At 42.1% G+C, this 24,652-nt stretch overlaps 1 protein-coding gene across 1 annotated transcript in view; it reads left to right on the top strand.

Moving 5' to 3' along the window:
- Positions 1-24,652, top strand: part of LOC140465108 (synaptonemal complex protein 2-like) — a 243,739-nt gene that overhangs the window by 15,792 nt on the left and 203,295 nt on the right. The window contains exons 6-8 of the mRNA XM_072560975.1: positions 6,041-6,180; positions 7,575-7,627; positions 16,025-16,070. Coding sequence (XP_072417076.1) covers positions 6,041-6,180; positions 7,575-7,627; positions 16,025-16,070 — 239 coding nt within the window. The remainder of the gene's footprint in view (positions 1-6,040; positions 6,181-7,574; positions 7,628-16,024; positions 16,071-24,652) is intronic.

Below are 24,652 nucleotides of genomic sequence, written 5' to 3'. Positions count from 1 at the left end.
TCCTGAAAATACATCCAGAGAAGTTATTTGGGTGGAACTGAAATAAGAAAGGGATGATCACCTTATTGGGATTGTATTATAGACTTCCTAGTAGTCAGAGGGAAATTAAGAAACAAATTTGTAAGGAGATCTCCATTATCTGTAAGATTAATAGGGTGGCTATGGTAGGGGACTGCCATAGTGTTAAAGGTTTAAATGGAAAGGAATTTGTGTGTACAAAAAAAATTCTGATTCTGTATGTGGATGTACTGACTAGAGTGTGCAAAACTTGACCTATTCTTGGGAAATAAAGCAGGGCCGATGACTGACTGACTGAGGTGTCACTGGGGGAGCACTTTGAGGCCAGCGACCATAATTTTATTAGTTTTAAAATAGTGATGGAAAAAATAGACCAGATCTGAAAGTTGAAGTTCTAAATTAGAGAGAGGCCAATTTTGACAGTATTAGGCAAGAACTTTCGAAAGCTGGTTGGGGGGCAGATGTTTGCAGGTAAAGGGACGGTTGGAAAATGGGAAGCCTTCAGAAATGAGATAATGAGAGTCCAGAGAAAGTATATTCCTGTTAGGGGGGGGGAAAGGAAAGGTTGGTTATAGAGGATGACTAGAGAAATTGAGGGTTGAATTAAGAAAAAGAAGGAAGCATATATAGGGTATAGACAGGATAGATTGAGTGAGTCTTGAGTGTAAAGGCAGTAGGAGTATACTGAAGAGGAAATTCAGGAGGGGACATGAGAGCTCTGGCGGATAGTTAAGGAGAATCCAAAGGGTTTTTATTAATACATGAAGGATGAAAGGGTAACTAGGGAGAGAATAGGGCCTCTCAAATATCAGCAAGGTTGCATTTGTGTGGAGCTGCAGGAGATAGGGAAGGTACTAAATGAGTATTTTGCATCAGTGTTTAACTGTGGAAAAGAATGCACAAGGTATAGAATGTAGGGAGATAGATGGTGATGTCTTGAAAAATGTCCATATTACAGAGGAGGAAGTGCTGAATGTCTTGAAACACAAGTGGATAAATCCCCAGAATCTGACAAGTTGTACGCAAGAACTGTGGGAAGCTAGGGAAGTGATTACTGGGCCTCTTGCTGAGACATTTGTATTATCAATAGTCACAGGTAAGATGCCGCAAGACTGGAGGTTGGCTATCATGGTGCCACTGTTTAAAAAAGGTGGTAAGGACAAGCCAGGGAACTATAGACCAGTGAGTCTGACGTCAGTGGTGGGCACGTTGTTGGAGGGAATCCTGAGGGACAGGATTTACACATGCTTGGAAAGGCAAGGACTGATTAGGGATAGTCAAGATGGCTTTGTGCGTGGGAAATTATGTCTCTCAAATTTGATTTGAGTTTTTTGAAGTAACCAAGAGGATTGAGGGCAGAGCAGTAGACATGATCTATATGGACTTTAGTAAGGCGTTCGACAAGGTTCCCCATGGGAGACTGGTTAGCAAGGTTAGATCTCATGGCATACAGGGAGAATTAGCTATTTGGATACAGAACTGGCAAAGACTGAGGGTGGTGGTGTTGTTTTTCAGATTGGAGGCCTGTGACCAGTGGAGAGCCACAAGGATTGGTGCTGGGTCCACACTTTTTGTCATTTATGTAAATGATCTGGATGTGAGCATAAGAGGTTTAGTTATTAAGTTTGCAGATGACACCAAAATTGGAGGTGTAGTGGACAGCGAAGAGGGTTACCTCAGATTATGATCAGATGAGCCAATGGGCTGAGTGGCAGATGGAGTTTACTTAGGTAAATGTGAGCTGCTGCATTTTGGAAAAGCAAATCTTAGCAGGACTTAGACATGTAATGATAAGGTCCTAGGGAGTGTTGCTGAACAAAGAGACCTTGGAGTGTGGGTTCATAGCTCCTTGAAAGTGGAGTCGCAGGTAAATAGGATAGTGAAGAAGGCAGTTAGTATGCTTTCCTTTATTGGTCAAGAGTATTGAGTACAGGAGTTGGGATGTCATGTTGTGGTTGTACAGGACATTGGTTAGGCCACTTTTGGAATACTGCATGCAATTCTGGTCACCTTCCTATCGGAAGGATGTTGTGAAATTTGAAAGGGTTCCGAAAAGATTTACAAGGATGTTGCCAGGATTGGAGGATTTGAGTTATAGGGAGAAGTTGAATAAGCTAGGGCTGTTTTCCCTGGAGCATCAGAGGCTGAGGGGTGACGTTAAAGAGGTTGATAAAATCATGAGAAATGTGGATAGAATAAATAGACAAAGTCTTTTCCCTGGGGTGGGGGAGTCCAGAACTAGAGGGCACAGGTTTCGGGTGAGAGGGGAAAGATATGAGAGACCTAAGGGGCAATGTTTTCACACAGAGGGTGGTGTGTGTACGGAATGAGCTGCCAGAGGACGTGTTGGAGGTTGGTACACTTGCAACATTTAAAAAGCATCTGGATGGGTATATGAATAGGAAGGATTTGGAGGGGTATTGGTTTGGTGCTGGCAGGTGGGACTAGATTGGGTTGGGATATCTGGTCAGCATAGAGGAGTTGGTCAAAAGGATCTGTTTCCATGCTGTACATCTGTGATTCTTGATTCGTCATTAGTCCCAGCAAACCACAGGGCTGCTCTCTCCTTAAAACCAAGACAGTTAGTGTTCATTTATCTTGAGTGTCACCACACCTTAGGCAAGTGAAGAAGTTAAGAGGAGAGTGCTTCATAATAATTTCTTTATTTACCCATTCTCCCAGTGTCTGTGGATTTCCACTCGGTGCTCCTGTTTCCTCCCTCGGTCCACAGATGTGCAGGTTAAGTGGATTGTCTGTGCTAAAGTTACTATGGTGTCCAGGATGTGCCGGCTCGGTGGATTAGGCAGGGAAAATGCAGTGTGGGTGAGTGGGATGCACTTTGGTAGGTCAATGCAGACTGGATGGGCCGAATGGAGACACTCTGCGCTATGGGATTGTATGATTGTTTGATCTTACTACAGCAGCACATCTCTAGACTTTTTTCAAATCTCTTCCATTCACTATTGAATATCAAATCGAAAAACAAATTAAAATTAATCATTACTTGATGTTGTATTGTTGAACATGTGTAAAAGGTTATACATATTGCAAATGTGTCCATTGGAACTAACTCTGTGCTGGGGACTTGGTGTGTCCTGGATTTACAATATACTCTGTGATTTGGTTATCACATGAGAGATTCTCCCCCTAAAATCAAATGATTTGAATAGTAATTCTTATTGTATCTATTGTTGCTGCTATCCTAGCTATTCAAAAATTGTTAGTATCTCTTATAAAGCTGCTGGAGGGTTTCTTGATGACAACTAACTAAAAAAGAATTAAATGTTGCACATTCCTTCATCGTAAAGCAACATTTTGCATGCAACATAAAATTGTAAGGCTTGGAAGCTAATCCTGATATGTGACTTGACAATCTCCTACAGGTAGAAACACAAATGAGATCTGAGTGTTGGAATAAATTCTGTACTTTCTTTCTCTCCTTGCCCTCACCACCCAGCCAAACAATATCAAGTCTGTTTTATTATTCCACTGGTCATTAACATGACTGATTCTCAACTTTGAACAAGATAGGTAAAATTGAAAAAGTAGCAATCAATATCTATATTTTGATATCTAGTTGGATGTTGAACTTTGATCTTGGTAAAATTACATCCCTAAAGATGGTGCTCAGAGGAAAAATATTTCAAAAAGAATGGCCTCATTTTAAATTACCAGCCTTTTTTCTTGATTTGTGATTTTGTGAGACTTTTTTTTTGTTTCTCAATATTAATTCATGAGGGTGACTTCTTTAAAATTTTGGATGAGATGTAGCTGTTGATGGTAAAGCATTTGTTGCCCTTGGACACTTTAAGACTCGATCACGTTATACGTTATACGTGAGTCTCATGTGGAATATAGAGGAAGAAGAAGCAAAGAATGATCAAAAATTTAAGGAGAGAAGAATTGGGGTGAGAGCTTGTCAGAATTATGCAAACATTAAGTTTCTACAGATCCCTAATGAAGAAAAATGTTGATGAGCATTGCTCCTGTACAAAGTGAGTCAGAAGTAATAAGGAAAGTAAGGAGACAGTGGATAATTCAGTTATTTAGTATTGGACTTTACCAGAGAGACTATAACTAAATCCCAGAAGTAGTGGTAAATTTAGAAATAGGACAACATAGAATAGTAAGCACAAGAACAGGCTCATAGGCCCACCATATTTGCATTGACCATGATGCCATTCTAAATTAATCCCATTTGCTTGCACATTGTCCATTTTCCCCTCTTCTCTGCCTGTTTGTCTAAATATCTCTTGGACATTTCTATTGAATCTGCTTCTGATACCTATCCTTTCCAAAACTCCCTTGATTTTGATGTGGTCCCATTTTGATTTTAAGATGGTATAAATGGTTTAATCAAAAAAAGGGGTGGGGTGGTGGGCAGAGAGAAAGCAGGATTCCCCAATCCTCCTAGATTAGCATCTGTAATGGGAAAATTTTGAAATACATTATTTAAGACAAGGCTGGAAACTTGAATATGTTTCAGGTAATCTGGCAGAGTCAATGTGATCTTATGGGTATCAGGCTTGACTATTGGAATTTTGTTGTGGACAAAAAGATACTGGAAATGTACTAAGATTTCCAGAAGACATTTGATACACTTTATAGCTCAGTACATTGATTATAGGAGTTGGGTGATCATGTTGCAGCTGTATAGGATATTGGTTAGACCAGTTTTGGAATACTGTGAAATTCTGGTCTCCCTCCTATAGGAAGGATGTTGTGAAACGTGAAAGGGTTCAGACAAGGATGTTGCCAGGGTCGGAGGATTGGAGCTATAGGGAGAGGCTGAATAGACTGGTGTTATTTTCCCTGGAGCATTGAAGGCTGAGGGGTGACCTTATACAGGTTTATAAAATCATGAGGGGCAAGAATAGGGTAAATAGGCAAAGTCTTTTCTCCAGGGTGGGGATGTCTAGAACTAGAGGGCGTAGGTTTAAGACGGGAGATTTAAAAGGGACCCGGGGCGACATTTTCATGCACAGGGTGGTGTGTGTATAGAATGAGCTGCCAGAGGAAGTGTTGGAGGCTGGTACAATTAAAACATTGAAAAGGTATCTGGGTGGGTATATGAATAGGAAAGGTTTAGAGAGGTATGGGCCAAATACTTGCAAAAAGGGACTAGATTAATTTAGAATATCTGGCTGGCATGGATGACTTGGATACAAGGGTCTCTTTCTGTGCTGTATATCTCTGACTCTAAGTGCTACATGAAAAGCTATTGCAGAAAATAAAGGGCATGCTGTAAAAGATAGCATATTCGCATTCAGCCATGGCATATTGCGCATTGAATATTGGCCTTCTCCTAATTTCTAAGTTTTCATTTTAAGCTGTTCAATTTTAACATGTCATTTCTGCCTGTGAGACTGAATTCTGATATTAAAGAAAGTGCTAGGCAATAGTTCAATGCGAGGCATTGGTTCTTATAGATACAGACTTCCACCTCCATGGAAACCAGCTGTGTTTTCCAAAGACATTTGATGTGTTCTCTGTCTGATTCTTGGAACTATGCCACATTGTACCTATCGTTTTGAGATACTTAGCATACAAAAATACATCTGTTTTGATCGTGATTCTTTTTTTCTTAGAAAACACAAGTCATGAGACTGCTTTGTTGCAGTCTCCAAGAGTCATCATGAAAGTATCATCAAAAACTGTAGAATACTCTCATGAAAGTTTCCATGAACTCTTGTGAAAGATCACAGACCTGAAACTGTGCTCATATGTATTGCCATAAACTAAGTGCTTCCACTATTTTCTAGTTGTTTTATATTTCCAAGGGTCACATCAAATGCAGTTAAGCTTAACTTGGCTGGCAAAATTACTGTTTTGCTCTTCAGCTGATCTCTAATCAGAATCCAGTCTTATCAGTTCAACAGTATAAAACTTTTCATATAATCTTTCATTTCTGAACGTATTGACCAAAAACTCTGATCATTATATGTAACAGTATAAATTTATCTGTTGTCTCTCTTCACTAGGATATATTGTCTTGTGATTGATTTCAATCTTTTTTAAATAGATTATGAAATTCAGGTTGCCATTTCTGAAGCACTATGCAGAATGACTGATAGGAAGACAAGAGAGACCCTGGTTTATAAATGGTTTGATGAGCCTAACGCAAATGCTTTCAAAGAGATCAGAGATTCTGAATTTGAAACTGTGAGTGCGTTTAAAAATTCAATGGTTAAGGATCTTGACTGCGGCAACAACACAATAAAAGTCTGCTGCGAATTGGTGGCTGAGACCATTTTAAAATGAATGTTATAATGTAATCGGTTAGCTCAGTTGGCTGGACAGCTCGTCTGTGATACAGAGTAATGCTAAAGGCATGGGTTCAATTCCCACTCTGGGCCATGAAAGTCCTACTGCCTTCAGCATGACCCTCAGGTCAAATTTAATGCAGGTGTCGTCCTCCCTGCCATCTTCCTTCATTGCAGTTTGAAATATTTAATTTGTGTATCCGAGCAGGATGTGCAGAGATTCTACTTCTATTAAAACAGAACAGATACAATTAAGTTTTCATGCAAGTGGGATTTTGAAGCTCCAGTTTTATGTATTTGGATATTTTTCGAAATGATAGTGGTTTGAAGCCTTTACAAAGAGCTAGTGGCAGTGGCCTGTATGAAACAGCCCTTACCCAGTACCACATACCACAAATGCCATAAGTTTGCTTGCAGTTTACATTTGGGAAAATATCAGAGCACCAAATCCCACTAACTGATCTTTCTGAGCTCACCATCTCAGTTTGCCTCTATTTGACAGTGTCAGGTTTTCAAATGCCACTGGCCTCACCACTCTTTGTTTTTCCAAGAGCCCTATTTCACTCATTGTTAATTTGACCTCTTTTGTATCCCCAATAATTACACTGATTGCCATGCCTCCAACTGCTTATGGTTCTATTTGGGAATGCTCTCCCCATTTTGCTTTTAGTTCTCCCTTTTCGTAATTCTCAAATTATATCTTTCACCAAGCTTTAAGTTAGCTGTCTTAAAATCTTTTAGCAGAATGTACAAAATGGAAATTGAACTTTTTGTTTAATTCAGAAATTCCTTCACAACAGCACAGTATTCCATTCCACTTTTTGGTGTAGTCTGTCTTGGATGTAACATTAGGAAGTTTTTTTTAGGCCATTTTGGGGGTTGCTGAGAGTTGCCGTTTAAAATGTGTGAACACCATCATTTAGGGCTTTTTGTTTGTGCAGGATGATAATGAATACAGCATTGATCAATCACCTGAACCGTTTTACCTGCTGAAGTCCTCCTCATTGCTACATAACCTGATTTTTATTTTCAAAGGGTAGATGTGCCTCAATTTGGGGCCAACAAGGTGACCACACAACAATTTCTGTACTACCAATCTAGTGTCTCCTGTTCATTTTGATGATTTTAGGTTATGCTATATGTAAAGTACTTGAAGTGTAAGTGAGGCTGTTTGTGTAATTATGTCATGACACATTGGCTAACACTGTCTTAAACTCAACTGTTGGTCTTCAGTTCAAAAGTCAGAAGTATTATTGTCAAATCTGATGCCTAAAAATATTTTTTCTTTTGAAGGATTGTAGAAAATTTCTCAATTCATTAAATGAAAGCCTTCGCAATAAGAGAAGGTAGGATCCTCATTTGAATTTAAAATGTAACAAATATAACCGTGAAAAATATTTATTGAAGTAATAGTATTTTGATTTCATTATCATGGAATAAAGAGTGAAGAGCTGGTTAATTTTAAAATTCAATTTTGCATTCATTTCAGGTTAGTGTTTGTGAACTACTTATTGTGCAAGATGTATGATAACTTGGGTGAATTGTTGGTCAACATAGAAATTTGTGGCTTCTGCTACTCTTGCTCGCCCTATACTCCTTCCAATCACACCTGAAGAGTTTCCATTTGATCATGCATATGTAAGCCTACAGGCAACATTTTAAGCTCTGTTTAAAATAACAATTGATTTTATTGTGTGATTGTGTTCAATTCTTTTAGTGAAATGTCAGTGTAACTAATACAATCAATCATTTTTTCCAATCAAAATATGATAGTTGGACTAATCCATAAAGATATTCAGATATTACTGTCAACAGCACAGATGATGACAATTTACTGTTGGTATCCCTCAGCTGGTCTATGATTTTCTACCCAATCTACATGCTGTTTCCATGATCATTGCCTGAAGGCATGTATTTGTTTTTACATATCCACTGATGACTCCCATCACCTTAGCAGCACCCCTCTTGATTCCGCCTCCATTATATTGAGTCTGCGTATCTGATGGCCAGGAGAAAGTGAGGACTGCAGATGCTGGAAAGCCAGAGTTGAAAAACACAGAAGGTCAGGCAGCTTTCGATAAGCATGAGAGTTGACATTCCAGGCATAAGCCCTTCATCAGGAATGAGGTGTGAAGGGGGCAGGAATTGAGGAGGGCTGAGAGAAAACTGGCGTTGGGGTGGGGGGGGGGGTGGGGGTGGGGGTGGTGATGTGTCAGCGGGCAGGGTAGAGTGGAGCGATGGGAAGGAAGATGGCAGTGCCAAGTTGGAGGTTTGGAATCACCCCCACCTACATCTACCTATTGTTTCTCTGATGGCCAGTATTGTATGAACAGAATTTTCCACTCGCTAAGTATTGATAAAATCAAAACCATTATTTTCACATCCCATCTGCTGACATTCAATAGGTACTCATGGCAATAGTGCCCAGTTAAACCAGTCTATTAATAATCTTTCTGACCTTGTACAGTAATTGTGCCATCATGAGATTACCTAAATCATCTCTGCTTAATGACTAATGAGACCTTTGTTCATGACACTGTTGCTTCAAGACTTGAATATTCTAATGTATTACTGACTCATGTCCCAGTTCAACTCTGTAAGCCTGAAGTCATCCAAAATTTAATCTGTCTTGCTATTGCCTCATTTTCATTGACTTGTACTGGTTCTCAGGCAACCAGTACAGTTTTAAAATTCTCATCTTTTTATTCTCAAATCCTCTAAGAGCCTTGCCCATTTCTAGCATTAATCTCCTGCCCTTCCATAACTCTTATGTGCTCCTCTAATTCTGGTTTCTCTATCCCTCTTTTTTTTTTTTGTTCATGGTAATTGTTGGTTTGGCCAGTGTTCATTGCTCATCCTTACCACCACTTTCAAAGTGAAATAATGTTGTATTTCATGGATGTAGTTCACCCCCAGTGCTATTAGGATCAGTTTTTGTAGCCACTGTATGTTAGCCCACTTGAGTTGGGTTTTTTTTTTGTCCATTGTAATCCCCAAAATATTGATGGGATCATGAGTGATTTGTAATGCCTTCTCTTCAGTATCCGAGGAGTTGCAAATGATGTTAAATATCCACAGTTATGACTACTCATGATTAGATTAGATTCCCTATGGTGTGGAAACAGGCCCTTCAGCCTAACCAGTCCACACCGACCCTCTGAAAAGTACCCCATCCAGACCCATTTCCCTCTGACCAATGTACCTAACACTGGGCAATTTAGGATCACCAATCCACCTGATCTGTATATCTTTAGACTGTGGGACAAAACCCACGCAGACAAGGGGAGAATGTGCACACTCCACACAGACAGATGCCCAAGCCTGGAGTTGAACCTGGGTCCCTGATGCTATGAGATTGCAATGTTAACCACTGAGCTACCTGGCTGCCCATCTATCATCATAAATCTATTTGCAGCAACTGAAGGTGGTTGCATCTGGGACACTACCCTGAGAAACACCTGATGATTGAACTCTAATAATCATAACCATATTTCTTCTATGCTGTTTACCCTGAAGAATTTTGGTATTTTTGGAGATTATCCCTAATTCTGCTAAATTCTACAGAATGTAGGCCCAGTCTCCTTAATATGTCCTCCATAGGACAGCCTCACCATCTAAAGAACCAACCTAATGAAATTCCACCGCTCTACATTAATTGCAAGTATGCCCTTCCTTGGGCGAAAGGAACAGCATGCTGCTTGAGGTGTGGTCTCTGTGTTCGATGCAATTGAAGCAAGACTTTTTCTTTACACTTGTTTCCTTTTTTAATTTGCTTGTAGAAGCTTTTCTAAACTTAGTTCTTGTTTTTTTTTTCACAGTCTGTATTCTCTTTTGTGATCAAAGTCTTTGTTGTCCTCTGCTGAATTCCCAAATTCTTCCAATCCAATGCAAAGACCATGTCAGCTTTATTTTATAATGCGGACTGAAATGAGAAACACTTCAAATGAGAAACATGCTCTCTAAAACCAGAGTGATCTGGTAGAATGTTGCATGTGCAAAAAGCAAACAACTTGACATGCATTGCAAGCATTGTTTATGCTGCTGCTTGTGAACCAGTGATTAAGTTTGTAGATGAGCTGGAGCACAGGGCTTATGTACATGTGGAGCTTTTGTTGGCAACAAAACTGGTCAGCAAACCAATGACCAGTTGTTAATAACAAAGGCCTTCTGCCTATCAGCAACCAGGATTTATTCTTTGAAAAATGAACATCATAGGATTGTGGGCACAATACAGAGACTTCTTCAGACCATCAGCTTTGGAACGATCTCTCTGTTCTCTGCAGTAAATCACTTTAAAACAATTTACCTTCAATTGCTTTCAATTTGTGACTTTGAATTGTGGAATGCTAATAGTTGAACCAGCTTACCTGTTACTTTGAGTTAACCAATGGAAGCATTTAAGGAAGAACAAGTCAGAAACAACGTTCTGATTAATGAGAATTCTCCATAAATCTTGTGAACAGGAACAAATGAACTGCTTTCCTTTTATTCCGTGTGTGTGTGTGTGTTAACAGTTCATAATTGTTTACCTGTAGCTAGAGTCTGACGATTACAAGTAATTTTTATGTCCAAAACCTGGTCCACACTTTGTCAACCTGGATCCAAGAGTCAAGTAAATTCAAATCTTTACACACGTTTTTAAAATCTTTAGCTTTAGGAGTAGCAGCATTTGATTTCAAACTACCCCAGAGTGCCATGACGATAAGCGTTGCTCCTATTGGTATGGTACTATCTTGACCTTGTTTTCCTTGAAGTTTAGAAGTGTCCAAGGAGACTTAATTTGAAAGGTCCTGAGGGACTGTGCATTGAGTATCTGGAATTCCCTTCCTCAAAAAGCAGTGGATAAAGAGCCTTCAAATATTTTTAAGAATATTCTTGATAACCTTTCATCCACTTGGTAATCTGGGATATGCAGAAAAGAACATAAAGTAGAAAGGTACAGCACAGAACAGGCCCTTTGGCCCATTATATTGTGCCGTAGTTTAATCAGAATGTAAAATTTAAGCTCTGCACCCCTCCATTCAATGCTATCCATGTGCATGTCCAGCAGTCGCTTCAATGTCCCTAATGATTCTGCTTCCACCACCACAGCTGGCAACGCATTCAATGCATTCACAACTCTCTGCGTAAAGAACCTATCTCTGACGTCTCCTTTATACCTTCCTCCTGATATCTTTATACCAGTCAATGCTGCCTTGGGGAAAAGTCTCTGGCTAATTGACTCTATCTATTCCTCTCATCATGTATGCCACCTCAGGTCACCTCTCTTCCTCCTCCTCTCCAGAGAGAGAAGTCTGAGCTTATTCAGCCCTTCTTCATAAGGCAAGCCCTCCAGACCAGGCAGCATCCTGGGTAAACCTACTTTGCACCTTCTCCAAAGCCTCTATCTTTTCTATAGTAGGGTGACCAGAACTGGATACAATATTCCAAAGTGTGGTCTCACCAGGGACTTGTAGAGCTGCAGCAAAACCTCACTGTTCTTAAACTCGATCCCCCTGTTAATGAAAGCCAAAACACCATATGCTTTCTTAACTACCCTATCCACTTGGGTGGCAACTTTGAGGGACCGATGTACTTGCACACTCAGATCCCTCTATTCCTCCACACTGCCAAGAATCCTGTCTTTTAATCTTATATTCAGCATTTGAGTTTGACCTTCCAAAATGCATCACTTTACAGTTATCCAGGTTGAACTCCATCTGCCATTTCTCAACCCAACTCTGCAACCTGTCTGTCATGTTGCAGCTTGCAGTAGCCCTCTATACTATCAACGGCACCTCCAACCTTTTGTGTCAACCGCAAATTTTCTGACCCGCCCCTCAACCTCCTCATTCCAAGTCATTTATAAAAACTACAAAGAACAGAAGCCCAAGAACAGAATCCTCTGGGACCCCACTTAACACTGACTGCCAGGCAGAATACTTTCCATCTACAACCATTCTCTGCCTTCTGTCAGCCAACCAATTCTGAATCCAGATAGCCAAATCTCCCCTTATCCCATACCTCCTGACTTTATGAATGAGCCTACCATGGGGAGCCTTGTCAAATGCTCTGCTGAAGTCTATATATACCACATTCACTGCTCGACCTTCATCGTCCTGTCTTGTCGCATCCTCGACTCAAGATTTGTGAGGCATGACCTGCTGCTCACAAAGCCATGCTGACTGCCTTTAATCGCATTATGCTTTGCCAAATAGTCATAAATCCTAACCCTCAGAATTCTTTCCAAATCTTGGCTGACCACAGATGTGAGACTGACTGGTCTGTAATTGCCAGGGATTTCCCTGTTACCCTTGAAAAGAATCCTCGGTACGACTCCTGTGGAGAGTGAGGAGGCAAAGATCTTAGCCAACAGCTTAACAACCTCCTTTCTCGCTTCCCGGAGCAGCCTAGAATAAATCTGGTCTGGTCCTGGGGACTTATCAATCTTAATGTTTGCCAAAGTTTCCAGCACACCAACTTCACCACCAATCTTGATCTGTTCAAGCCTGTATCCCAGCTCCTCTAAGTTCTCATTCACATTAAAGGTCCCTTTCCTTGGTGAAAACTGAAGCAAAAAAACTCATGTAGGGCTTCCCCTTTCTGCTCAGACACCACTCACAAGTTCCCTCCGCTATCCCTGATCGGCCCTGCCTTCTCCCTGATCGTTCTCCTACTTCTCACGTATGAGTAAAATGCCTTTGGCTGCTCCCTAATCCTCCTTGCCAAAGAATTGAGTTAAAATCAGCCATGATCTTATCGAATGGCAGAACAGGATTCAAAAACTGAGTGGCCCCCTCTTGTTCCATGTTCACGCTATCTGATCTAATATCTCCTTATGATGCACACCTCTGGAACAGGTCTTCTGGCCCAAACATCAGGGATGGCACGTTGGCTAAGTGGTTAGCACTGCTGCCTTACACCATCAGCGATCTGGGTTAAATTTCACCCTTGGTTGTCTGTCTATGTGGCATTTGTACATTCTCCGTGTCATTTGGGTTTCTGTTGAGTGGTCTGGTTTCCTCCTGCTGTCCAAAGTCGTGCAGGTTAGGTGGATTGGCCATGATAAAAGCACGGGTTACAGGGATGGCAGGATGCTTTTTGGAAGGCCAGTGCAGACTCAGTGGGCTGAATGGCTCTTTGTGCACTGCAGGGATTCTGACTGTACTATCCACTGCTGCACAAAAGTTCTCCAAAGTTGATTTAGACATTTTCCAAACAACCTGAGTGCATATTTTTACACCCCTCTGAAGCTGGTGGGATTTGACTTGTCTCCTGGTACAGAACCATCATCACCCAGACCATACAGAACCTCATCACCTCAGGAGATCTCCCACCCACAGCTTCCAACCTCATAGTCCGGGAACCCTGCACTGCCAGGTTCTACCTCCTTCCCAAGATCCACAAGCCTGACCACCCTGGCCGACCCATTGTCTCAGCATGCTCCTGCCCCACCGAACTCATCTCTACCGACCTTGACACTGTCCTATCCCCCCAGGAACTCCCCACATATGTTCGAGACACCACCCACGCCCTCCACCTCCTCCAAGACTTCTGTTTCCCCGGCCCCCAACGCCTTATCTTCACCATGGATATCCAATCCCTCTACGCCTCCATTCGCCATGACCAGGGCCTCCAAGCCCTCCGTTTTTTCCCCTCCAGACGTCCCCAACAGTACCCTTCCACTGACACACTCATTCGTTTGGCCGAACTGGTCCTCATCCTTAACAATTTCTCCTTTGAATCCTCCCACTTCCTCCAGACCAAAGGCGTAGCCATGGGCACACGTATGGGCCCCAGCTATGCCTGTCTCTTTGTTGGCTATGTAGAACAGTTGATCTTCCGTGATTACACCGGCACCACTCCCCACCTGTTCCTCCGCTGCATTGATGACTGCATTGGCGCCACCTCGTGCTCCCGCGAGGAGGTTGAGCAATTCATCAACTTCACCAACACATTCCGCCCTGACCTTAAATTTACCTGGACCATCTCTGACACCTCGTTCCCCTTCCTGGACCTCTCCATCTCCATTCGTGACGACCGACTTGACACTGACATTTTTTACAAACCCACTGACTCCCATAGCTACCTGGATTACACCTCTTCCCACCCTATCTCTTGCAAAAATGCCATCCCGTATTCCCAATTTCTCCGCCTCCGTATCTGCTCCCAGGAGGACCAGTTCCACCATAGGACACACCAGATGGCCTCCTCCTTTAGAGACCGCAATTTCCCTTCCCTGCCCTCCAACGCATCTCGTCCACATCCCGCACCTCCTCCCTCAGACCCCACCCCTCCAATAGTAACAAGGACAGAACGCCCCTGGTGCTCACCTTCCACCCTACAAACCTTCGCATCAACCAAATCATCCACCGACATTTCCGCCACCTCCAAAAAGACCCCACCACCAGGGATATATTTCCCTCCCCACCCCTTTCCGCCTTCCGCAAAGACCGTTCCCTCCGTGACTACCTGGTCAGGTCCACACCCCCTTACGACCCACCCTCCCATTCTGGCACTTTCCCCTGCCACCGCAGGAACTGTAAAACCTGTGCCCACGCCTCCTCCCTCACCTCTATCCAAGGCCCTAAAGGAGCCTTCCACATCCATCAAAGTTTCACCTGCACATCCACCAATATCATTTATTGTATCCGTTGCTCCCGATGTGGTCTCCTCTACATTGGGGAGACTGGGCGCCTCCTAGCAGAGCGCTTTAGGGAACATCTCCGAGACACCCGCACCAATCAACCAAACTGCCCCGTGGCCCAACATTTCAACATCCACCTCCCACTCTGCCGAGGACATGGAGCTCCTGGGCCTCCTTCACCGCCGCTCCCTCACCACCAGACGCCTGGAGGAAGAACGCCTCATCTTCCGCCTCGGAACACTTCAACCCTCAGGGCATCAATGTGGACTTCAACAGCTTCCTCATTTCCCCTTCCCCCACCTCATCCTAGTTTCAAACTTCCAGCTCAGTCACTGTCTTCTTGACTTGTCCGACCTGCCTATCATCTTTTCCACCTATCCACTCCACCTTCTCCTCCTTGACCTATCACCTTCATCTCCTCCCCCACTCACCCATTGTACTCTATGCTACTCTCTTCCCCACCCCCACCCTCCTCTAGCTTATCTCTCCATGCTTCAGGCTCACTGCCTTTATTCCTGATGAAGGGCTTTTGCCCGAAACGTCGATTTCGCTGCTCGTTGGATGCTGCCTGAACTGCTGTGCTCTTCCAGCACCACTAATCCAGTATTTGGTTTTCAGCATCTGCAGTCATTGTTTTTACCTTCCTGGTACAGAAGCCAGGACGCTATCCGTCACTGTGCCACAAGAACCCATCACCAAAATAAACCTGCAAGATTTAAATTAAGCATTTGTTGCAAGGAGAAAGCTTGTATTCTTTTGAGTTTAGAAGATAACTAGATCATTAAATCACTTAACTTCTTCATTTAGAAGTAGACAGAAAAAAATTGTTTGTACTGAGAAAATTTAAGAAGTGGAAATAATCTTAAACCTGGTACTGGATTGTTTAGGTGTGATGTGTGAAGTGCTTTCTGACGAGGAGTAGTTTGGTTAGAAAATCTGAAACATTGCCTTACAACACCTCTCACCACCTTAAAGCATAAGCCAATTTCAAATCTCAAAAATCTGTCATTCTATGGCGAGGATCACCTAAGGGCGATGAAGCCAAGATTGGTAGATCTGGATTGCATGTGACATGATTGTATTTAAAATTCACTTGATCTATCTTATGATTTTGCAGAGTTTGTACCTATCCATGCAATGCTGCATTCCTCGATTTGAATGAGGTAAGACTCTTTAATTACTTTCAGTCATGCATGAATTTTCCTGCAATTTAATTTCCCCAAGCTTAGTAATTTGAAAATCTATTTGGCGCTCTATTTTGCCTTAATATTATGACCATATCCTGTGTCTGGAGAAAAAAAAATACACCTGGATTATGTCTCTTAATTTTGAGCCAAAGTTCAAAATTGAGCAATTATCTTTTTTGGTCAGGATGTATCTTAACTTGTGACTTAAAAGTTGTCAGTATTTTTGGAAACTGTGTGGTGTTCCTGTATTTATAAGTACAGACTCCATGATGTTGGGGATTATCCATGTTTAGTCTGAGATTGTCTATCCAGAATAGTTGAATTTAAAACTACACTACTTCAGATTATGCACTGTTCATCAACAAGACTTCAACCTGGAGTGCAGGTTCGTTCTTCCTTGAAGGTAGAGTCTCCGGTAGATAAGATAGTGAAGAAGGTGTTCAGCATGCTTTCTGTTATTGGTCTGACATTGACTACAGGAGTTGGGAGGTCACGTTGTAGCTGTACAGGATATTTGTTCGACCACTTTTGGAATATTGTGTGCAATGCTGGTCTCCCTCCTGTAAGAAGCATGTTGTGAAACTTGAAAAGGTTCAAAGTTTACAAGGGTATTGTCAGGGTTGAGGGTTTGAGCTTATAGGGCTGGTGCTGTTTTCCCTGGAGTATTGGAGGCTGAGGGGTGACCTTATAGAGGTTTATAAAATCATGAGGGGCATGGATAGGGCAAATAGACAAGGTCTTCGGGTTCAGGAGTACAGAACTAGAAGGCGTAGGTTTATGGTGAGGGGAAAAATTTTAGAAGGAGCTTAAGGGGCAACTTTTTCATGCAGAGAGTTGTGCATCAGAGGAAGTGGTGGAGGCTGGGATAATTACAGCATTATAAAGTGCATCTGAATGGGTTTAAGAATAGGAAGGGTTGAGAGTGATATGGGCCAAGTGCCAAAAGTGGGACTTTATTAATTTTAGGATATCTGGTCAGCAAGGATGAGTTGGACTGAAGGGGCTGTTTCCATATTATACATCTGACTCTAGTTGTGTCAGGTGGCCCTGTAGAGAGAGCCCTTAAATTTATGTGACAATTAATGGGAAAGATTGTAGAAATTTAATTACATGGTGTTTCTTTGGCAACAGTAAATTCTGGTCCTCCATTCCTAAATCATGTAAAAGGAAGCAAAGTGAAATACAGAGGGAAAGAAAGATTGAGCTACAAGAGAAGAGAATAAATTTTTTGTGGACATCTGCACAATAATTAAATGAAGGAACATGAGATTTACATCAATGTAAAAAATTAACATCTGAAGCAGGTCTGTTTTATACAACCTACATGATAAAGTTCAATACCTGTCAATTTCATGTTCCTCTTATTTTAATTTTTTTTCAAAAATATCTGCACAATTTATGAAAAAGGGTATGAAACAGTTCCATACATACTTTGCCAAAAAGAGTGGAATTTGATGTACCTCCATTAGAACTTCAATCCTGTTGCAACATAAAAAAGGCAAGTTCTAATTTTGATAGAAAATTGTTTACACTTCCATTTAAAGCAATGAAATTTAACAGACCCTTATTGTTATATTTTGGTGAAAAAGGTTTCAGCTATATTTCAGCGGCAACTGGCTTGAGCTTTACTGTGTCCTCAGCAAATAATCTTGGATCAATTGGCACAGGCACTCATGTGATGTGCTTGTAGGTAAAACGTGAAGCAACTAGAGTCAGATGTACAAAATGTTTTTAGAGGAACAGAAAACTCAGGCAGCAGCTGCCAGATTTCTGTATGTAATTTCCTGAGATTGCCAGAAATGGCTGTCTAACCCCCTAATCGTGTCACCATTTTTGAGCAAATGGTGCTTGTGTATTTTGGTTTCTCCATGGTAACTAGTTTTTGAATCCCACTGTGACCAAAAGCTAATCTCTCTGCCATAACTTGAAGTAGCAATATTTTTCCAAATCAGGGTAGTGTCTTGACGGGCTGTGGTAGAGTTCTCACATTGCATACCTTTTTGGTCTCAATGTCCATACTGAATGAGCAGCAATTTCCTCCAAATAAGTATTGGAAGATCAAAGCCATTGGCTTAGTTCCCAATTGCAGACATGGTAATTTAGTTACCAATTCTATCATCCTCTCCAGTGTTTGAGAATCAACCAGTATTTGCCCCTGTGGTAGCCTCCAATATATGTTCACGCCATCTTTCTAAAGGCACCAGAATCCAGTTATGACTTGGTTGATCTTTTGAGTTAATAATCCCACAGATCAGGCTCTCTAGTCTTTTATAAATGAATTCCTGGCAACCTCCCAGTTTCTGCACATTGGCAATATTTGGCGAGTGAATTTGTGCTATAGGTTTTGTTTACTGAACACTCCTGGATGATTGTAGTGGACTTTGGTGAGATGTGGTAATTGCGTCAACGTCCTGGTCAGGAATGTGACTATTTCTGGAATGTTGATCTATTAGCACCATAGGCAGAATCTCCCCTTTTTTTTTCTACCAACCCTGTTTTCCTCCATTTGCCCCCCTTCCTCTTGCTGCCCCCCCTCACCCCATCTCCTTTGCTCTCGCATTCTCTCCCCTTCCCTTCTGCCTTCCCCTGCAACTCTGGATTCCCTTGCTGATCAAGCAGTCATCTCTCAGCCTTAAATATATACAATGATTCTGCCCCAAGAACTTTCCAAAGACAGTCACCTTCAAAATAAATTCCTCCTCAATCAGTCTTGAGTTGGCAAGAAACTATGCCCTGTGGTGCTTGACTGTCTCAAGAAGGGGAAACATCCTCTCACCACTTAGCCTGTCAAGCCTTTTAGGTAACTTGCAAATTTCAATGAGACCACCTCATTCTTCTAAACTCCAGTGAGTAGAGTCACAATTTAGACTTCGATTAGATTCCCTACAGTATGGAAACAGGCCCTTCGGTTCAATAACTCCGCACCTCCCTTCCGAACACTCCCATACATTTATCTCTGATTAATGCACATAACGCTATGGGCAATTTAATATGACCAATTCACCCAACCTGCACATCTTTTGGACTCTGGGAGGAAACCGGGGAGGGGGGGTGGTTACTGAGAGATAAATGGGGTGTGGGGGGTTGGTGGCTAGGGGGAAGGTAGCTAGGAATGCAATAGGTAGATGAAGGTGGGGAGAAGGTTGATTACTTGGAGAGGAAGTTGGAGCGGATAGATAGGAAAGGCGATGGACAAGTCAAGAGGGTGGTGCCAAGTTGGAGGCTTGGGACTGGGATAATGTAGTGGGAGAAGAAATGGTGAAACTGGTGAAATCCGCATTAATCCCATGTGGTTGCAGTGTACCAACACGGAAGATGAATCCTTCTTACTCCAGCTATCGGGTGGTTAGGGTTTGGTGATGGAGGAGGCCCAGGACCTTGCATGTCCTTGTCGAGTGGGAATGCTGTCTGACCTGCTGTGCTTTTCCAGCACCACACTCTTGATACTCACTTAATCTATCTATATGTAAACTGCTTGTATTCCCCTCAACTCGCTGCTTCACTTTTTTTTGTGTTGTGTGGAAGTTTGGCTACAGTTTATTCAATTCCTTCAAGTCATTACATTCTATTTTTGACATTTGGTCCCAGCACTGACCCCTGTGGAACACTACTGCTCACCGATCAGAATAAAAACTCCTTATCTCTACTCAGGAGTTGGTCTGAATTGAATGTGTTTTAATGTAAGAAATATAATAGGCAAGGTAAATGAACTCCGTTCCAAGTACTAACCAATGCTCTATGACATTATTGCAATTATGGAGACTTGGCTGAAAGAGGGACAGGACTGGCCGCTGAATGTCCCAGGATTTAAAAGTTTCAAGTGTGTTAGAAGGGGATGTAGAAGTGGTGGTGGGGGAATGGGGGTGTACTGAAGGAGGAGGGGACTCTTAAAACGAGGCAATATGGGTAGAACTCAAAAGCAGGAAAGATGAAATCACAATGCTGGGGGTATAATATCAGCCTCCCAACAGCCAGTGGGCGATGAGAGAATATGTAGACAGATTTTAGGAAGATGTAAAAACAGTAGGTGGGTGATTTTTAACTTTGCTGTATTGACTGGGACTCACTTTGTGCTAGGGGTTTGCATGGGTGGAATTCGTAAAGACCATTCAGGAGAGTTTCTTGACACAGAATGTAAACAGTCCAACCAGGGAAAAGGGTTTTACTGGACCTGGATTTGGGAAATGAGCCCAGCCAGGCAAGTGAAGTTTCAGTAGGGGAGCATTTTGGGAGTAGTGACCATAACACAGTGAGTTTTAGGATACTCGTGGATAGGGATAGCAGCAGTCCTTGGTTGAAGGTGTTGAACTGGGGGAAGGAACACTATGAATATTTAGTAGAAATTGGAGAAGGTTGATTTGGAGACAACTGTTTCAGGGTAAATCCCCATTGAAATACTCCCATATGTCCAAGTGGCAGATAAGAACTGCAGATGCTGTAAATGCCATGAGGCTGTGGAGAGATATTGGGAGCGAAGGAAAAATGGACTAGGGTGTCCCGGAGGTAACAGTACCTGCGGAAGGTGGAGAGGGGAGAGGAATGTGTATCTGGTGGTGGCGGCATACAGCTGACGGTAGCAAGATTGACAGCTGATGATCTTCTGGATGTGACTGTTAGTGGGATGGTAGGTAAGGGCAAAGAGAACCCTAACACTGTTGCAGGAGGCAAGTGAGGAGGTGAGAGTGGAGGTGCAGGAGATGGGGCAGATACAGATGAGCCCCCTGTTGACAAAAGTGCTGGGGAATCTTTTGATTGAGAAAGAAGGTGGACAATTCAGAGGTTCCTTGTCAAAGTTAATCTCATCAGAACACACACAATGGAGACGAGGAAGCTGGGAGAATGGAATGGAGTCTCTCCAGGAAGCTGGGTGTGAGGATTATAGGTAGGGGGTGACCTCGGGTAGCTGTGGGAATTGTTGGGTTTAGAGTCAATATTAGTGGCCTATTTGAATTGCCTGCCACTTCAACATGCCACCCTATTCCCTGGCCAACATTTGTCTCAGGCTCATTGCAGTGTTCGAGCGAAGGTCTGTGCAAGCTGGAAGAACAGCACCTTTTGGACTAAGCAACCCTCCAGAATCAATATTGAATTCAAACATTTTAGTGCCTGCACTCTCCCATGTTCTCGCCCTCTACCCCACACACTAGACCTTGTTATCACATAGTCTGCCTTTACACACTACCTATTGTTAGTGGCTAACCGTCTCTTAACAGCTGTTCACCCCTCCTAGGCCAGATCATTATTCACTCCTTTTGTCTGTCTAACTACTTTTTTGTCTCTGAGCTCCATCCCCACACTACCCCCCCCACCCCCCCCCCCCCCCCCGCCCCCGCCTCGCCCAATCTTCACATAATCTGACATCTTCCAGAGGCACTAATGTTCCTCTTAGTGTGAAGGGCAAGGCTGATCGATATAGGAAATGCTGGATGACCAGAGAATTGAGGCTGTAGTTGAGGACAAGGAGGCATATGGCAGGTATAGACAGCTGGGATCACCTAACCTCTAGAGTATAATGTGAGTGGGTGTATACTCTAGGGAAATTGTCAGGGCAAAAAGGATACATGAGATTGGATTCGTGTTAACCCTATTTGCCAAACCTAAGAGATTCTACAATGGACATTAAGGATAAAAGGCTAACTAGGGAGAGAATAGGTCCTCCTAAAGATCAATAAGGCCATCTTGTGAGTTACACGTAAAGGAGTATTTCACCTCGGTGTTTATTGTGGAGTGGGGTATTGAAGCTTGAGAACTTGGAGAAATGAGCAGTGATGTCTTGAAAGCTGTTTATAATACAGAGGGTGGTGCTGGATGTCTTAAAATGCATAAAGATGGATAAATGTTGGGATCTGATCAGGCATATTCCAGAAGCTGTTGGAGGGCACTTTGGGATTTTAGTATCTGCATGTATTTGGAAAGGCAAGGACTGATTGAGATAGTCAACATGGCTTTGTGTGGGAATCATGTCTCACTAACTTGACTGAGTTTTCTTTTCAGAAGAAGTGACAAAGATGATTGAAGGCAGAGTGGTGGATGCTGTCCACTTGGACTTCAGTAAGGCATTCAACAAGGTTCCACATTGTAGACTGGCTAGCATGGTTAGATCTCTCAGAATCCAGGGAGAACTAGCCATTTGGATGAGAAAAAAGACTGGCTCGATGGTAGTACACAGTGGTGGAAGTTTGTTATTCAGACTGAGGCCTATGACCAGTGGTGTTCTGCAAGAATCAGTGCTTTTTGTCATTCATATAAATGATTTGGATGTGAAAATAGGAGGGGTGATTGTTTGTAGATGACACCAAAATTGATGTAGTGGACAGTGAAAAAGCTTATCTCGGTTCAACATGATCTTGATCAATTATTCTGATGGGCTGAGGATAGACAAATGGAGTTTAATGTGAAGTGTTGAATATTGCTAAGGGAAATCAGGGGAAAACTTGCACATTTAATGATGGATACTGAGCAGTGTTGCTGAACAGAGACCTTTGTGTTATAGATTCATAGTTCCTTGAACTCCGAGTCATAGACACTTGCATTCACTACCCTGGTACACTTGATGTTTATTCATCAGAACACTGAATACAAGATTTGGGATGTCTTGTTGTAGCTGTACATGACATCTGTTAGACCACTTTTGGAATACTGCATTAAGTTCTGGTCTCCCTGCTACAGGAAAGATGTTGAGTAGCTTGAAAGAGTTCTGAAAAGATTTTCAGGGATGTTGCCGTGGTTGGAGGTTTTGAACTATAGACAGAGGTTGAATATACAGGGGCTATTTTTCCCTGGAGTGTCAAGGCTGAGGGGGATCTTAGAGATTTATAAAATTGAGATACATGGATTGGGTGAATAGCCAAAGTCTTTTCCCAGGATAGAGAAGTCCTAGAGTAGAGGGCATGAGTTTAAGATGAGAGGATAAAGATATGAGAGAGACCTCTGGGACATTGCTCTCATGGAGAGGGTGGTGTGTGTATGGAATGAGCTGCCAGGGGGAGTGGTGGAGGCTGGTACAATAACAACATTTAAAAAAACATCTAGATGGGTACTTGAATAGGAAGAGGGGGCAAATTACTGCAGTGCAGGAATCTTTACTGAAACCAAATACTGGTAATTGGAGTGGATCAGGCAGCGTCCATAGAGAAGAATGCAAGCTAATGTTTCAAGTCTGGATGATTCTTCAAAGCTGATGTGACTTCACTCAGCTTACTCTTTCTCTCCATGGATGCTGCATATCCCACTGTGACTTCCAGCATTTTGTCATTGTTATCAGAGTTTAGAGAGGGATTTGCCAAATGCTGGTAAATAGGACTGGATTAATTTAGGAATTTGGTTGGCATGGACAAGTTGGACCAGATGCTGATCTATGACCGTCATTTGCTTGCTCATGAAAACGTTGTCCCAACTTTATTCTCTAAGGGTTCTTTAACTTTCACTTAAATGTGCAAAAGTAGAGAAAGAAAATTGAAAATAAGATGTTACTTTTATAAGTTGCACCAATTACAAATGTATTGTGTGGCTACTTTTGTTTTCTGTGGTGGAGGTGGGTTCTATTCAGCATTTAAGAGGGCATTAGATAATTATTTTAATTTTTTAAAAAGTTGGATGTGGAAAGCAGGAGAAAGTGACTTTTTTTTAAAAAGGCACAATCTTCCTTTTTGAAGAGCCAGTGCAGACCACTACCTGAGTCATGTGATTGAATATTTTCTAAAGTGGTGCTTGATAGATTTCTGGGAATTAAACATTATTAGGAACAAATGTGAATGTGCAAATTGAAATAAATAGATGTGTGATCTTGAGTGGAATTGCTTGAAGTGTTGAATGGCCTATTCCTGTTTCTAATTCATATATTTGCGTGTGTTGTGAATGGTCCCCTGCAGTTTAATTTGGCTTTCTTTGAAACCCTGCCTTTTTATGATGCACAGGTTTATGTTAAAATGTTTGATCTTTTATTTCTGTATGTATCCCCAACGAATAAGAACTGTGGCATTTAATATGACCCTTGTTTATGGATGACAGTGAGCCCATTTCATCCTTTAACTCTAAACATGCATATTGGAAATATAGAGTCCTAGGAGTCAGTCCCAATTTTCCAATTCAGACATAGACATTTAGGTTATATTAATTATAAATCAATGCATGGCATCAAGCAGACTGTTACTATGAAGATGTACAGAAATTTAAAGATTTGCACATAGACTTCACTTAGAGGTGACAGCCAATACTTAAATTTTTTTGACCGTAAAATGTTCTATATTTCTTGACTATATTGCGTCCTGTGTAAAGATCATTTTTGTAAAATTTAACTTTGTGGTGATCTTGGCCTTTTGTTGTGGGTTATAGACATAGAGATGCCTTTGGTCCAACCCGTCCATGCCAACCAGATATCCCAACTTAATCTAGTCCCACCTGCCAGCGCACAGCCCATATTCCTCCAAACCCTTCCTATTCATACACCCATCCAAATGCCTCTTAAATGTTGCAATTGTACCAGCCTCCACCACTTCCTCTGGCAGCTCATTCCATACCGGTATTACCCTCTGCATGAAAAGGTTGCCTCTTAGGTC

The sequence above is a fragment of the Chiloscyllium punctatum genome, chromosome 41 (assembly GCF_047496795.1).
Source record: "Chiloscyllium punctatum isolate Juve2018m chromosome 41, sChiPun1.3, whole genome shotgun sequence".
Lineage (NCBI taxonomy): Eukaryota > Metazoa > Chordata > Chondrichthyes > Orectolobiformes > Hemiscylliidae > Chiloscyllium > Chiloscyllium punctatum.
The sequence above is the reverse complement of the archived record's forward strand: the minus strand, read 5'-3'. Positions and strand labels throughout refer to the sequence as shown.